At 38.0% G+C, this 14,126-nt stretch overlaps 1 protein-coding gene across 2 annotated transcripts; it reads left to right on the forward strand.

Annotated features, from left to right (window-relative positions):
• Window positions 1-671: 671 nt before the first annotated feature.
• Window positions 672-9,754, forward strand: LOC139886497 (uncharacterized). 2 transcript variants are annotated; one of them, XM_071870333.1, is made up of 21 exons: window positions 672-758; window positions 924-2,205; window positions 2,300-2,611; window positions 2,699-2,857; window positions 2,967-3,069; window positions 3,149-3,285; window positions 3,465-4,083; window positions 4,277-4,341; window positions 4,437-4,538; window positions 4,880-5,022; window positions 5,099-5,154; window positions 5,234-5,829; window positions 5,944-6,134; window positions 6,241-6,544; window positions 6,885-7,154; window positions 7,240-7,349; window positions 7,590-7,878; window positions 7,976-8,320; window positions 8,663-8,909; window positions 9,001-9,165; window positions 9,521-9,754. In XM_071870333.1, exons 2-20 carry the CDS (start codon window positions 940-942, stop codon window positions 9,030-9,032), a joined length of 5,346 nt encoding a protein of 1,781 aa, XP_071726434.1. In that variant the 5' UTR covers window positions 672-758; window positions 924-939; the 3' UTR covers window positions 9,033-9,165; window positions 9,521-9,754. The 2 variants fall into 2 exon arrangements, with proteins under 2 accessions (XP_071726434.1, XP_071726435.1); XM_071870334.1 differs by having other exon boundaries at window positions 711-2,205; window positions 9,001-9,089.
• The last annotated feature ends 4,372 nt before the right edge of the window (window positions 9,755-14,126 follow it).

Here is a 14,126-nt window from a genome sequence, read left to right on the forward strand (position 1 = left end):
CGTCCATATGGATTTGGAGCGATCGTCACAAAACTTCACAAAAAGAGAGAACCAACGAAGACAACAGAGGACCGCAGAACGCACAAGGCGTTCGCCGCCTGAAATCAGCCATAGCCCACGCCGAAAAAGCTCATCGAAAACATACAAAACCGGCTGCACCAGCACGCTTGAGAAACCACCCAATCCAACCGTAAACCAACTCCTACCACCCACCGCTACACAGAGTGCATAACACTCGCCGCCTGTGACACGATGGAGACAGAAAAACACTCACTAGAAAATTTGGGGGACCCGAACGGAGGAGCTAATACATGGATCGAAGAGAAACGAAGAGAGAAGCAGTAAATCGACTGAAAAAGAAATCGCAAGACCTCGGAGACTTCAAACCGGAAAGAAGGTAGAGTGCTAAGTAAAATGCTCTAGTCCTTAACTTTTAATAAACATTTTAGACCTCGGAGACTTCAAACCGGAACTAGTGACTTTTAGTCCTTGTATTTTATAAAAGATTTCGATTTTATCCCTTAATAAACATCCAGACCTAACTTAATTTTTTATCCTCATTATTTTACAAAATCTACTGCGAACCGGGACTGCAATCAGCTGAACCGGGACTGTAATCAGCTAAACCGGGCGGCGAGATCAAAGCCCTTTACTTTGAACCGTGAGGAGATGAGAATCTGAAATTTCAGTTCCTGATCGTATTTGCTCCCCTTCGCCGGCAACCGTCGCCGTCACTAGTTCGCCGCAGTTTGTTCCATGTATAATTTCTACATCCTCTTGTAACTTTCTGCTTTTTGTACATATAATCGCTGACTAAACTGAAATTGAAGTAGGATACATCACGAATTGTCTGATTTTTTATCATTTTAATTAAGAATTAAGAATTAAGAATTCATAATTGTTAGTATAATAATGTCATTAAGATAAGTAGAAATCACTATGGAGGAGCTTGACCTAGATGCGTTCCTTCAATCACACGATACATCCTCTAGTGAAGATGAAGATCACCGCCACGTCAGCACAGTAGATGAACTTCTTCTTATTGATTCGGATGATCCTTCTCCTTCATCGTCTCCCCGATCAAATGGCATAAGTAGTCCGCAATTGGATACCGATAGACAGAAAATACAATCGCAGTTTCGTTCAGTTAGTTTAGGGAATGATTCTAGGGTTTTAGGCCGTTTAGGTCCGTTATTCGGTGTGAATGCTAAGCCTGGGGCGGCGTTGGCAGCTGCAGAGGCTGCTTCGCGAACTATTCCGACACCACATGCGGCTGCTATTAAATTGAGAAGGGAGAAATCTAGTATGCAGAGGTTGGATCCGGAAACAAGTATTGCTTCTGAGATTAGTTATGAAAGTGGTACAGATTCAGACGTTATTCATTCAGATGTGAAAATAGTCGATGATGATCTTAAAGTGGATGACGTTAAAACCTTTGAAACTGAATGTTTTGAAGTTAGAGAAGAAGTGATTACTGAACATGAAAGTAGGAAAGATGAGCTTGATTTTGGTGATGATAATGTTAGTTCAGTTGTTAAACCAGAGGACACTTCTCCTTTGAATGATGCAGGTCAGGACTGTATCATATCAGTTCATGATGATGACAGCGATGACCTTATCGAGGGAAACCTTTTGGAGTCTGTGCCTATTTCAACCTCACAATCTATTGAACAAGTGACTGCTTCTTCAGATGTTCGTTTGAATGCTAAAGAGGATGAGGGCGACTTGATAAGTGTATCATCAGAAATGCACGATATTGAGAGTATAAATATAAATATAAACAATGATGAAAAAGAAGATGTATTCGGCCTGCAAACAGAAACTTTAGATTCTGTTAATACGGGAAGTATTCTTCAAAAGAATGATGAAACGACACCATTGAGACCGTTAAAGCCGCTTGAATATGCTGAGGAGGTTGAAAAGAAGCATGCATTTACAGGGTTGCATTGGGAAGAGGGTGCAGCAGCTCAACCAATGAAGCTTGATGGTGTTCAAAGAGGATCAACTGTGTTAGGTTACTTAAGTACTAGTAACGATAACGTTATCACTAGAACTATTTCATCTCCCGCATTTAAACGAGACCATGGAACTCCACAATCACTTGCAGTTCATCTTAACTACATTGCAGTTGGAATGTCAAGAGGGGTAATTGTTGTTGTTCCCAGCAAATATTCTCCACATTATGCTGATAACATGGATGCTAAGGTATCATTCATATCATTAACACAAATAAATGTATCGAAATATATGTATATGTTACATATGCGTATCGTTCTAACCAACTGAAGTGATATCTCAGATGATAATGCTTGGATTACAAAGTGATAGGTCTTATGCTCCGGTTACATCCATGTCATTCAATCAGCTAGGAGACCTACTTTTTGCAGGGTATGCTGATGGGCATTATACTGTTTGGGATTTACAAAAGGTTTCTGCAGCAAAAATTGTTATCGAACATAAAGCTCCTGTAGTCCACATGCTATATTTGGGTATGGATTCTCAAGCCACTCGCCAGTTCAACATAGTTAGCGGTGATAGTAAAGGAGTGGTTAAGTTGATTCGTTTTTCTCCATTTTCATTGTTCAATAGGTTCTCAACTTCTAAAACCTTGGTAGGGCTCTACCTTTGTTTTAGCAAAATTAATATTTGTGTACCTGTTGGAAGTGTACCCATGCTTAACCTTAATTTTTTGAAACAGACTCTTCTTGATGAATCAACAAGCACCGTTGTGTGCGCTTCACCCCTACTGTTGGGAGGTTCTTCTGCAACCACCAACACAAGCACAAGTGTTGCAGGATACTCGACTGTGGCTGAAGAAGGCGTGGTCATATTTGTCACTCGTCAATCTGCTCTAGTGGTACAAGATTTTTTTTTTTTTTAATAATATTACGTATATACTGTTTTTTTTATTGACGGAGATGATACTTTCATGCGCAATATCTTTAACTTGTTCTTCTAATTTACAGTCAAAAGTCATATCTAACGTCCCAGAAGTCTACGCTCAACTCCCTAGGCCTGGTGGGGTCCGAGAGGGTTCCATGCCTTACACTGCATGGAAATACGTTGCTGGTATGTTACTAATGGAGTTGATGAACAGTGTGTTATTTTTTTTTTAAATTTTTTTTGTTAATATGATATTTTATTGCAGAGAATGAAGAGCCGCTGCTCGCAATTGCTTGGGATTGTGAAGTACAGCTTGCAAAATTGGTGAAGCCAGACTTAAAAATATATGCAAAATGGACCCTCAACAGTTCAGCTATAGGGGTGGCTTGGCTAGATAATCAGGTAATTGTGTCAAGTTAATGTTTTATATGTTACTTTTATTTGTTACTAGTATTTTGTGAACCTGTACTAGGTTTTTTTTACACAGCTAAAGAAAAATATAACAACCAACTTGGATGTTAATCACCAAAACTTAATCTAGTTAGTTAGATAACACTAACATAGATTTTATGCTTATTCAGATGTTGGTGGTGCTAACATCAGCTGGACAACTCTGTCTATATGCAAATGATGGTACTTTAATTTATGACACTAGTTTATCCATAGGCGATCTCAATGGATATCACATGTATTTCACCAATGCATTGGGCAACCCGGAGAAAGCTCATCACAATTGTATAGCTGTTAGGGGTGCTTCTCTGTATCTACTGGGACCCACACATCTTACCGTCTCCCGCCTTCTCCCTTGGAAGGAACGCATCGAAGTTTTACGTAAAGGTGGTGATTGGATGGGGGCCTTCAACATGGCAATGATGCTTTACGATGGCCAAGCGCACGGTGTATTTGACCTTCCTAAAGCATTAGATGAAGTGAGAAAGACAATAATGCCTTACTCAGTTGAGCTGTTATTAGCGTATGTAGATGAGGTTTTTTCTTATTTATCAGTGGCGTTGGGTAACCAACTTGAAAAGATGGGAAATTTGAATGATTCAACGGGTGATAATTACTCAGTGGCTTCTGAAATAAAAGAGCAGTACACACGTGTTGGTGGTGTTGCAGTTGAATTTTGTGTCCACATTAAGAGAACTGATATCCTGTTTGACGAAATTTTAGCGCGGTTCGAATCTGTTCAACAAAAAGGTAGATTGTAGTGCATAAAGTTGTTACTTTTAGCATATATCATGTGACCCTTTCATTTCATATTTCTGGTTGTGTGATAAAGTAAAGCCATTGAGAAATCTTAATAAAAAAGTTCAAGTTTTGATTGCCAAATTTCTGCTGCTAGCTGAATAGAACGATGCAGTTTTTTTATTTGTTATTTTTTTGCTTTTAGAGACATATTTGGAGCTTTTGGAGCCGTATATTTTGAAAGATATGCTTGGTTCACTACCACCTGAGGTATCATATGTTAATATCTTTTACGTTCTTATGTGTTTGGGTGATGCAATAATGCTAATAAGCCAACTAAAACGATGTATCACCCTTCATTGAAGATTATGCAAGCACTGGTGGAGCATTATAGCACAAAAGGCTGGTTGCAGCGTGTTGAACAATGTGTTCTCCACATGGATATTTCCTCCCTTGACTTCAATCAGGTATGTTTGTGACCACATGCACGAAATATGTCAAATTTTGACTTATTGTATGCAGCACTTCCCAAATAAATTTCCATGTAAGTAATCAACCTGTATAAATTTCCCTAGCCCCAACTTTTACTTTTAAATGACCTTCCCCACCAAAAATCAGCAGATTAGTTCTTTTTAGAGCCGCAAAGGTTATAAACAATCATTTTAACTCTCAATGCGAACGTGACACAACAAACTTAAATAAAATAACACCTATCATCTTATATCTACACATCCATTTGCAGTTTAATCTGTATATATGAAGCATAAACCATTGAAGCCTGACAATCAATTTTTTGGATGTACTTCAGGTGGTCAGGCTGTGCCAGGAACACAGTTTATATGGGGCCCTGATCTATTTGTTCAATAAAGGTCTAGATGATTTCAGGACACCTTTAGAGGAGCTGCTGTTGGTATTCAGAAACAACAATAGTGAGAATGCTCCATCACTTGGGTATGTCAGATTGGTGGAATATCGTAATGTCCATATAGTTGTTATAAACTTCTTATGATTCGCGTTTTGTAAACAGGTACAAGATACTTGTTTACTTGAAGTACTGCTTTTCAGGCTTTGCTTTTCCCCCAGGTATTGCTTTTATCTAACAGTTAAATATTTCCAAAAAAACTTATTTTTTCTTTTTTTTTTACTGAAAATGTATTTTCAGGACATGGATCTATTTCCCCTGCACGTTTACCATCTCTTAGAATGGAGCTTATAGACTTGTTACTGGAAGATTCTGATGCTCCAACTTCATGGGGGTTAACAAGCTTATCTACAAAAAATTCCTATAAGAATCTTTATCATCTTCTAGAGTTGGACACTGAAGCAACATTGGGTGTTTTGAGATGCGCATTCATAAATGATAATCTTTTGCATGATTTGTCAGCAGTTGAAAACGATTCTACTTCTCCAAGTCAACATCTGATCCAAAAGACTGTAGATGTTCTTGCTCCAGTACTCGAATCTATAAAAACTCAACCCGATACAGACTGGCCGTCAAAGAATGATATAAATCATATACTCGACTTTGTTTCTCATTTTATTGCCTGTGAAGGGGTCAAAGTCTCAAATGAATTGCTTGGTCAGATATTCGAGTATTTAATATTAGAGGCTAATGTTCCACTAAATGTCGAAACGACAAGCGGAGAGTACTTTAGAAGGAGAGAAAACGAGGTCTTAGCACTTCTGGACGCTGTGCCCGAGACTGATTGGGATTATCGATGCCTTTTAGACATGTGCGAGAAAGCTCATTTTTACCAGGTGCTTTGCATTCTCTCTCTCTCTCTCTCTCTCACACACACACAAACACACACGCAGTCAACTTTAATGCACCATGTTATTGTTACTGATAGTCGTGTTTATGTACTTATTTAGGTCTGTGGCTTCATTCATAACAGGAAACACCAATATCTAGCTGCTCTGGATAGCTTTATGAAAGATGTGGATGAACCAGTTCATGCTTTGTCTTATATCGATTATTTGTTACGAGAACGGAGTTACAAGAGGCCTGATGCTTTTGAAGCTGCAGTCATTTCACGAATTCCAGATTTAGTTCAATTAAGCAGGTAACAAAACAGAGTTCGGTTGTTTTAGATGCTGAATTGTTTAAGCTTCACTATCAGGGGTAGACGTTCTTACTAACTACATGTTTTGCATGCTTAATTTTGGCAGAGAAGGCACACTTTTTATTGTTATGGAACATTTTTTTCAAGACTTTCAACAACTGTTAACTGATTTGATGTCTAATCCGAAAAGTCTCTTCCTGTACCTTAAGACAATTATTGAAGCTCATTCAACGGGCACATTGAGCTTCAAATCTCTAAGAAAAGGAGAACCTATTTGCTTTTCTGGTAAAAGGGTAAAAAATCAGACAGACAGAGTACATGATTTCTTAGAACGAATTTCCGAGTTCCCAAAGTTTTTGCGTGAGAATCCTGTTCATGTAACCGATGAAATGAACGAATCGTATCTTAAGGTAATTGTCATCTATGTTTGATTTGAAGGCTTGTTCTTTGCTTTTGAGGACCTTTTCCAATATTATCTGTCCATTAGTCCACAAAGGCTTTCATAGAATTTTGCTTTGACAGTTTATCCATGAACCCTCCTTTTATTTATAAAAGTTAAATTATTCGACAGTGGTAGTTTTCCTCGTAAAAAACTTGAAACAGCTGATACATGCTTGAATTGGCATACAGATTATCATACACTCCTCTCAAAGACTGTTTTTTGACCATTACCCTTTTTTCAATTTACACTGCAGAGTCGTCTTAATATGTTACACCTGAATCTAAATGATGTTGGTTTTTCTTGTGCAGTTGCTATGTCAGTACGAACCCAATTCTGTACTCCACTACCTCGAGACCTGTGAAAGCTATAGGGTAGACCATTGTTTACGCTTGTGTCAAGAATACGGAATTATAGATGCTGCTGCTTTCTTATTAGAACGGGTTGGGGACGTTGGAAGTGCTCTTTCATTCACACTTTCTGACATCTCAGATAAATTTAACAAACTTGGTGCTGCTGCTCATAGTGTAAAAAATCATTCTGGCTTGGATCATTTCAGTGAGTTCATGAAGAAGAAAGAGGTCTTTTACATTAACTCTTTCTCATTAAAACTTCTGTTTCATACGATGAATAAACAGCACAATCATCTTGGTTTTTATGTTTTAGGTGAACGACATATTGTATATTGTGCATACCTGTGTTGGATTGTGCCAGAGGAACAGCTCTCGATTGGATCCTAATGAGTCTGAGGCCCTCTGGTTTCAGTTGCTCGATATGTAAGTCCCTTGCTTAGTTTTTTGATCATGAATTTTTTATACAAATATTATCTTTGTTCATGTAAATAATGGATAAGCTCTAAAAAGAATGAGAAGCAGTAACAAAATGTTTAGGAAGACAATTGGTGTAGTCTTTAGAAGTTACAAGTGATCATGCACCTGATATATAAACACAAAAAATGCTAATTGCTACTTTTTGAATATTTCTCGGTGGTGGTAATTGTTATCTTGTTGGTGCAGATTTTGTGAACCCTTAAAAAATCCAAGTGTCAATAAGATGGATTTGGAGCAAAATGGAGAAGCATTAAGAAATAAGTGGTATATCAGAGGGTCTGATTCAGGTGCTCAAATCTTGAAGAAAGTGTTCTCCGTTTTCATTAAAGAAATGGTCGAGGGAATGATCGGATACGTTCGATTACCAACTGTCATGATGAAACTTCTTTCTGATAACGGTACCCAAGAGTTTGGTGATTTTAAAGCTACTATATTGGGAATGCTTGGAACATATGATTTTGAAAGAAGGATTTTGGTAAACCCTATTCATCAACATTTTTTTTAATCATTTTATATATATTATATAATTATATATGTAATGATTGATTGATGTGTTTCTATGGTTACATCAGGACACTGCTAAATCTTTAATCGAGGACGATGCATTTTATACAATGAAATTACTGAAAAAAGGAGCTTCTCATGGTCACGGCCCTCGAAGCGTATTATGTTGTATATGTAATTGTCATCTTACAACCGGGATACGAATTTACAACTGTGGGCATGCAAGCCATTTACATTGCGATTTACCTGCCTCAAATAGAGGTTTTTCTACGGGTTGCCCCATTTGTATGCCAAAGAAGAAGGACTCGGTTCCTACTGAAAATGGGTTGGTGAGTAAACCGTTACCCAAACATAAGTCATCACAAGTGACGAGTACTGCTCACCTACATGAGAATGAGCGACAAATATCAAGGGTTAGTTTCTTTTTTCTATCTTATGTTGTACTGGCAAACGGGTCAGGTTGGGTCGGTTTGGGTAACGGGTCAAAACAGTTTATGGTTGAAATGGGTCATGGGTCAGACCGGTCATATTTTTGAACGGGTTTATATGGGTCAGGTTGGGTCTGGGTTCGGGTTGAAATGGGTCATGGGTCAAACGGGTCAAGTTTTTTAGACGGGTCAAATGGGTCGGGGTTTAAACTGAAATGAGAAAATTGAAAACGAGATTTTTTTTATGGGTCAGATTTTTTATCGTTCAACTTGTACTGCCTGCAGCAGTGTAGCCGATACTGACTAAGATATTGGTTGTTGCAACAGTATGAAATATTGATGAATCTTGATAAAGACAAGAGGATGGTCCAAGTAGATATTATGCCACAACTGAAGCTTGCACCGCCAACTGTGTATCATGAAAAGGTGAAGAAGGGAGTTGCAATGTTGCAGGGAGAAAGTAGTAATGGCGGTGGGCGTGCTAAAATTGAGAAAACTAAGACAGGCAAGCAAAGTAAAAATCTGAAAACGAAGGGATCAACTGGTCGTTTTTCATTGAAATCAAACATATTTGGTAAGTTGTTACTCTCATTTATTTATTTATCTACTTTTTGAAGAACTTGGATATTTTCGCTATAACTTTCTGACATCTATATCTTATGCAGGGAAGGAAAGTTATCATGTACCTCATCAATAAGTTTACAACCTCTCTATTTTGAAGAACTTGTATCATTTGACCTAAAAATGGTAAAAGGTATGCTTAGCCAAGAGTTTCGTGTAGGGCTGCAAGCGAGTCAAGCCTAGCTCTAGGTTCACAGGGCTCGACTCATGTAAGTTAAACCTAAGCTCGAGCTCAAGATCCGATCGGTAGCTCAATGAGCTTACACTACATTTAATACTAAAATTATTTTTAGTGGAAGTATACAAATAAATAAAACATGATGAGTAGTCGAAAACCTTGTAAAATAATCTAACAATAATATCATTTGCATATCCCAAATTACATATATTGTCTATAGTTACTTAAGGCTCGAAAGGCTCAATAAAAGCCTGAACCGATCCCGTATAAGCTTGAGCTTAGTTTGATATGGATTTGGAGCTTGATTTTTAGACTTGAGAACATGCTTTTAACATAATCGTGACTCCACTAAGATCGAAAATCATTTGCATTCCTATTTCATGCAGAATCTATTGCACAAATTTTGAAGCCAATTGTTGCCAAAGGATTGGGCCCTTTCAAGTGAAACAACCGAAACAAAATAATTATGTATAGTGATATTGTTTGCACTGTAAATTAGCTACTTAAGGATGATGTACATACTTTGTATATTTAGGTCTTGGTGAGATCAAATGAATCCATACATGTACATGTGGATCGGTATTCTAAGTTTTGTTAAAAGAGAAAAAGCTTAAATTTTGCTGGTTTTATTGACTTCATTCTTGTTTACAACTAGTCCGGGCCGGCCCGCGCGATGCGGCGGGGGCTTTCGGCCGGTGTATTCATATTTAACGCGGTTTTATTTACAGAAGGGAAAACGGCCCATGTGTTATGCGTCGTTGTTGGTGTCGACATCTTTAGTGTTTTTTAAAATCTGTCCGTTTCGAACGTAGCTAGTATCGTTTTGTTCATAAAATTATATCGAGCCTGAAGGTGCTGTCGGAAAAATTTAACTCGCGGCGAGCAGGAAGATACGGGCTGTCGTTGTGTTTAGCGTTTTTTAAAAAGTGTTCGTTTCGAACGGTTTTTTTTCCGTTTTGTTCCTAAAATTATTTCGAGAAGGACGCCGCTGTCAAAAAAATTTAACTCGCGGCGAGCGGGAAGTTACGGGCTATCGTTGTGTTTAACGTTTTTTAAAAGTTGTCCGTTTCGAACGTAGTTAGTTTCGTTTTGTTCATAAAAATATTTCGGGTTTAACGGTGTGGTCGGTGAAATCTAATTCGGACCGAGGAGGAAGATACGGGTTGTCGAAGTGTTTGGGTGGAGTTTTTATTTTAATTGAGAGAATTAACGTTTTAACCCCCTGAAGTTTGGTGTAGTTTTTGTAAGGTGATTAAAGTTGAGGGGGGGGGGGGGAAATGTAAAAGCAAGTGTGAAAAGGCCTTGCAATTGTTGTCGTTTTGGCAGTGAACAAACGACCAACAAATCCATCTTTTTTAGTATGTACTAGTTCGGGTCCGGCCAGCGCGATGCGGCGAGGGCTTTCGGCCTCCGTATTCATATTTAACGTAGCTTTATGTATTTACAGAAGGGAAAACGGTCCATGTGATAAGTGCCGTTGTTGGTGTTGTCGTCTTTAGTGTTTTTTAAAATCTGTCCGGTTTGAACGTAGTTAGTTTCGTTTTGTTGATAAAATTATTTCGAGCCTGACGGTGCTATCGGAAAAATATAACTCGCGGCGAGCAGGAAGATACGGGCTGTCATTGTTTTTAGCGTTTTTTAAAAAGTGTCCGTTTCAAACGTACTTTTTATCGTTTTGTTCATAATATTATTTCGAGTCTGACGCTCATGTCGAAAAAATTTAACTCGCGGCGAGCGGAAAGATACGGGCTGTCGTTGTGTTTAGCGTTTTTGAGAAGTGTCCGTTTCGCGTATAGTTAGTCCCGTTGGGTTCGTTTTTCGAGTTGAACGGTGGTCTCGGAAAAGTTTAACTCGCACTGAGCGAGAAGATAGGGCCCGTTATAAATTCGGGTGGAACTAATTTCTTTTATTTTAATAAAATTATATATTTACACTTTTTACCCCTAAAAAAGTGTAAACTTGAGGGGCCGTTGTGTAAATATAGCCGAAGTTGAGGGACCGTTTGTAATGTGAACGCAAACGCAAAACGACGATGGGATATAACTAAAACTACAAAAACTTGAAACACTTTTAGTAAGTAAAAAAATAAAAAATAAAATAATAATAATAAAATAATAAAAATAAATAAATAAATAAATAAATAAATAAATAAATAATAAATAAAATAAATAAATAAATAAATAAATAAATAAATATAAGGAGTAATTAATATTTTCCCAGTTAATTATACAAATGGTTCATATGTTGTGTCATTTTTTTCATTTTGAGTCACTTGGCCATGTTTTCTGCACATTCAGTCCCTAGAATCCATGTTTTGATACACCACCATTCCATCCAACATTCACATGTTTTCCTACACATTCGAGCTCGGCTAGTTTGATATTAAACAATTATACATTATATTATGCTATTGTAAAAAATATATAAATAATGTATACAAATGAAAGGCTAGTGAACTTCGCGAACATGATTGAGCTAGATGGTGGAAATCAGATACGTAGTATTTGCTAAATAGTCAAATGAACACATATTTTTGAAACGGACGCGTAAGCCAACTTTTACAACAATGACGTTTTCTTTAGCATTTATAACAATATAGGAAAATATACTTTTGGATTTAGTTCTCTTTTTTTTTATGAACAGTTAATTATTGTTGGGGTGCAAACCTATCCCACATAGGAGGGAGGCAAAAACAAATGTATGTATATAAGTCTAAGGGGAAGTCCCTCTACTACCAATTGGTTTTAGAAAAGGATGGACTCTTGGGCTTATATTGCAGGACATTGTGTTTGGGCTATGCGATCTTACAAATGGTATCAGAGCTAGGCTATAGCCCGATGTGGTGAACGACGCAGTGGTGGCGCACCCCTAAACGCACGGTGCGACATGGCACACCCCTCAGTTTGCCAACGATAATGGAGCCATGGTGCCTTATATCGAAAGTCTTCCTTCCCAAGGCGTGGAAGTGCGGCGTGTCCCGATGGTGAAAGAAAAGTGAAAGAAAGAGATCGGCGGTATAAGAGGCGTGTCCCGATAGTGAAAGAAAAGTGAAAGAAAAGAGACCGGTGATATAAGATGGCGGGAGTATCGTTGAAGGGGAGGCTCGGTGATGTGGTCTTCGGTTTGAGGGGAGGATTGTTGGGGTGCAAACCTATCCCACATAGGAGGGAGGCAAAAACAAATGTATGTATATAAGTCTAAGGGGAAGTCCCTCTACTACCAATTGGTTTTAGAAAAGGATGGACTCTTGGGCTTATATTGCAGGACATTGTGTTTGGGCTATGCGATCTTACAAAGTGATTGTTGGGTGATGAAATTCTTCTTTTGTCTTTAATTGTTTCATATACTTGTTGATTATTGTTGTTCAAGAGTATGATGATGTTGTATGCCTCTAGTTGATCTAGAGAAGAATTATTGTATTGCTCTCTTTGTTGATGATAGTGGAATTTAAGTGGCTTACGAGTCCCGTGGTTTTTACTCTCGATTTTGAGAGGTTTTCCACGTAAAAAGTCTCGTGTTTTAGTGTGTGCTTGATTATTGTTTTGCTACTGATTTGGAACAGATTTGGGGACTGATTTGGGTTGGTTTTGATATAGCTTGTTTGTTAGTTTCCTCACGGGTTCATACGGGTCGGGAAATGCTTGTCAAACGGGTTTGTTTCCGCTTTGTAGATTGCCCGTTGTGATTATTTTCCCATCAAATTGGTATCAAAAGCTAGGTTATTTGATTTGACTTGCGTGAAAGATGGAAGCTAATACAAGTAAAATGATTAGTTTAAATGGTTCAAATTATCATGTTTGGAAAGGTAAAATGGAGGATCTTCTTTATGTGAAAGATTATTATTTGCCTGTTTTTACTGAGGATAAACCTGATGAAAAATCTGATGCTCAATGGAAAATTTTGCATAGACAAGTATGTGGGTATATTCGGCAGTGGGTTGATGATAATGTTGTGAATCATATTACTGGGGAGACTGATGCTAAAGCCTTATGGAAAAAGCTTGAGCAGTTATATGAACGAAAGACTGGGAATAACAAGTTGTTCTTAATTAAGCATATGATGGCTTTGAAGTATCATGATGGGACTCCTATTACAGATCACCTAAATGCATATCAGGGTATTATAAATCAGCTTGCAGGTATGGGTATCAAGTTTTAGGATGAGATTCAGGGTCTCTGGTTACTTGGTACATTACCGGACTCTTGGGAGACTTTTAGGACATCTTTGTCCAACTCTGCACCGAATGGTACTATCACCATGAAATTGGCTAAGGGTAGTATTTTGAATGAAGAGATGAGGAGAAAGTCACAAGGTTCCTCTTCACAGTCAGATATCTTGGTCACAGAAACGCGGGGGAGAAGTCATAGTAGAGGTCAGGGTAAAAGAGGCAATCATCGTAGCAGCTCACGCAAAGGTAAATTTGCTAATGTTGAGTGTTATAATTGTCATGAAAAGGGGCACACAAAGTGGTATTGTCCAAAGTTGAAGAATGAGAAGAAAAAGGCATATGACAAGAATAAACAAAAGAAAAGTGATGGTGGTGATGATGATAAGGTTGAAGTTAACACTATTACGGATGAATTCTTTGTTTGTATTGATTATGATATGATTAATCTTACTCATGATGACACGAGTTGGATTGTTGATAGTGGTGCTACATGTCATGTTGCAATTTGTAGAGATCACTTCTCATCTTACACTCCAGGTGACTATGGATTTGCTAGGATGGGTAATGCCGGGTTATCAAAGATCGTTGGTATTGGAGATGTTCGTTTGAAATTTGACACGGGAATGGAGTTAGTTTTGCATAATGTAAAACATGTTCCGGATATGAGACTTAATGTTATTTCAACAGGCATTCTTGATGATGATGGTTATTATAACGGTTTTGGTAATGGTATTTGGAAACTAACTCTTGGTTCTATGATAGTGGGAAGAGGCAAGAAAGACTCAAGATTATACATCACGCGTCCGAAGATCATCCAGAACATT

The sequence above is a fragment of the Rutidosis leptorrhynchoides genome, chromosome 1 (genome assembly GCF_046630445.1).
Source record: "Rutidosis leptorrhynchoides isolate AG116_Rl617_1_P2 chromosome 1, CSIRO_AGI_Rlap_v1, whole genome shotgun sequence".
In the NCBI taxonomy this organism is placed as follows: Eukaryota; Viridiplantae; Streptophyta; class Magnoliopsida; order Asterales; family Asteraceae; genus Rutidosis; species Rutidosis leptorrhynchoides.

Bases quoted from the DNA above. Each gene is read 5' to 3' on its own strand.
- LOC139886497 (XM_071870333.1), top strand. From the start codon at position 940: ATGGAGGAGCTTGACCTAGATGCGTTCCTTCAATCACACGATACATCC. The intron at 4,539-4,879 runs GTATGTTTGTGA...GATGTACTTCAG, and splicing joins CCTCCCTTGACTTCAATCAG to GTGGTCAGGCTGTGCCAGGA. The intron at 8,910-9,000 runs GTAAGTTGTTAC...TATCTTATGCAG, and splicing joins ATTGAAATCAAACATATTTG to GGAAGGAAAGTTATCATGTA.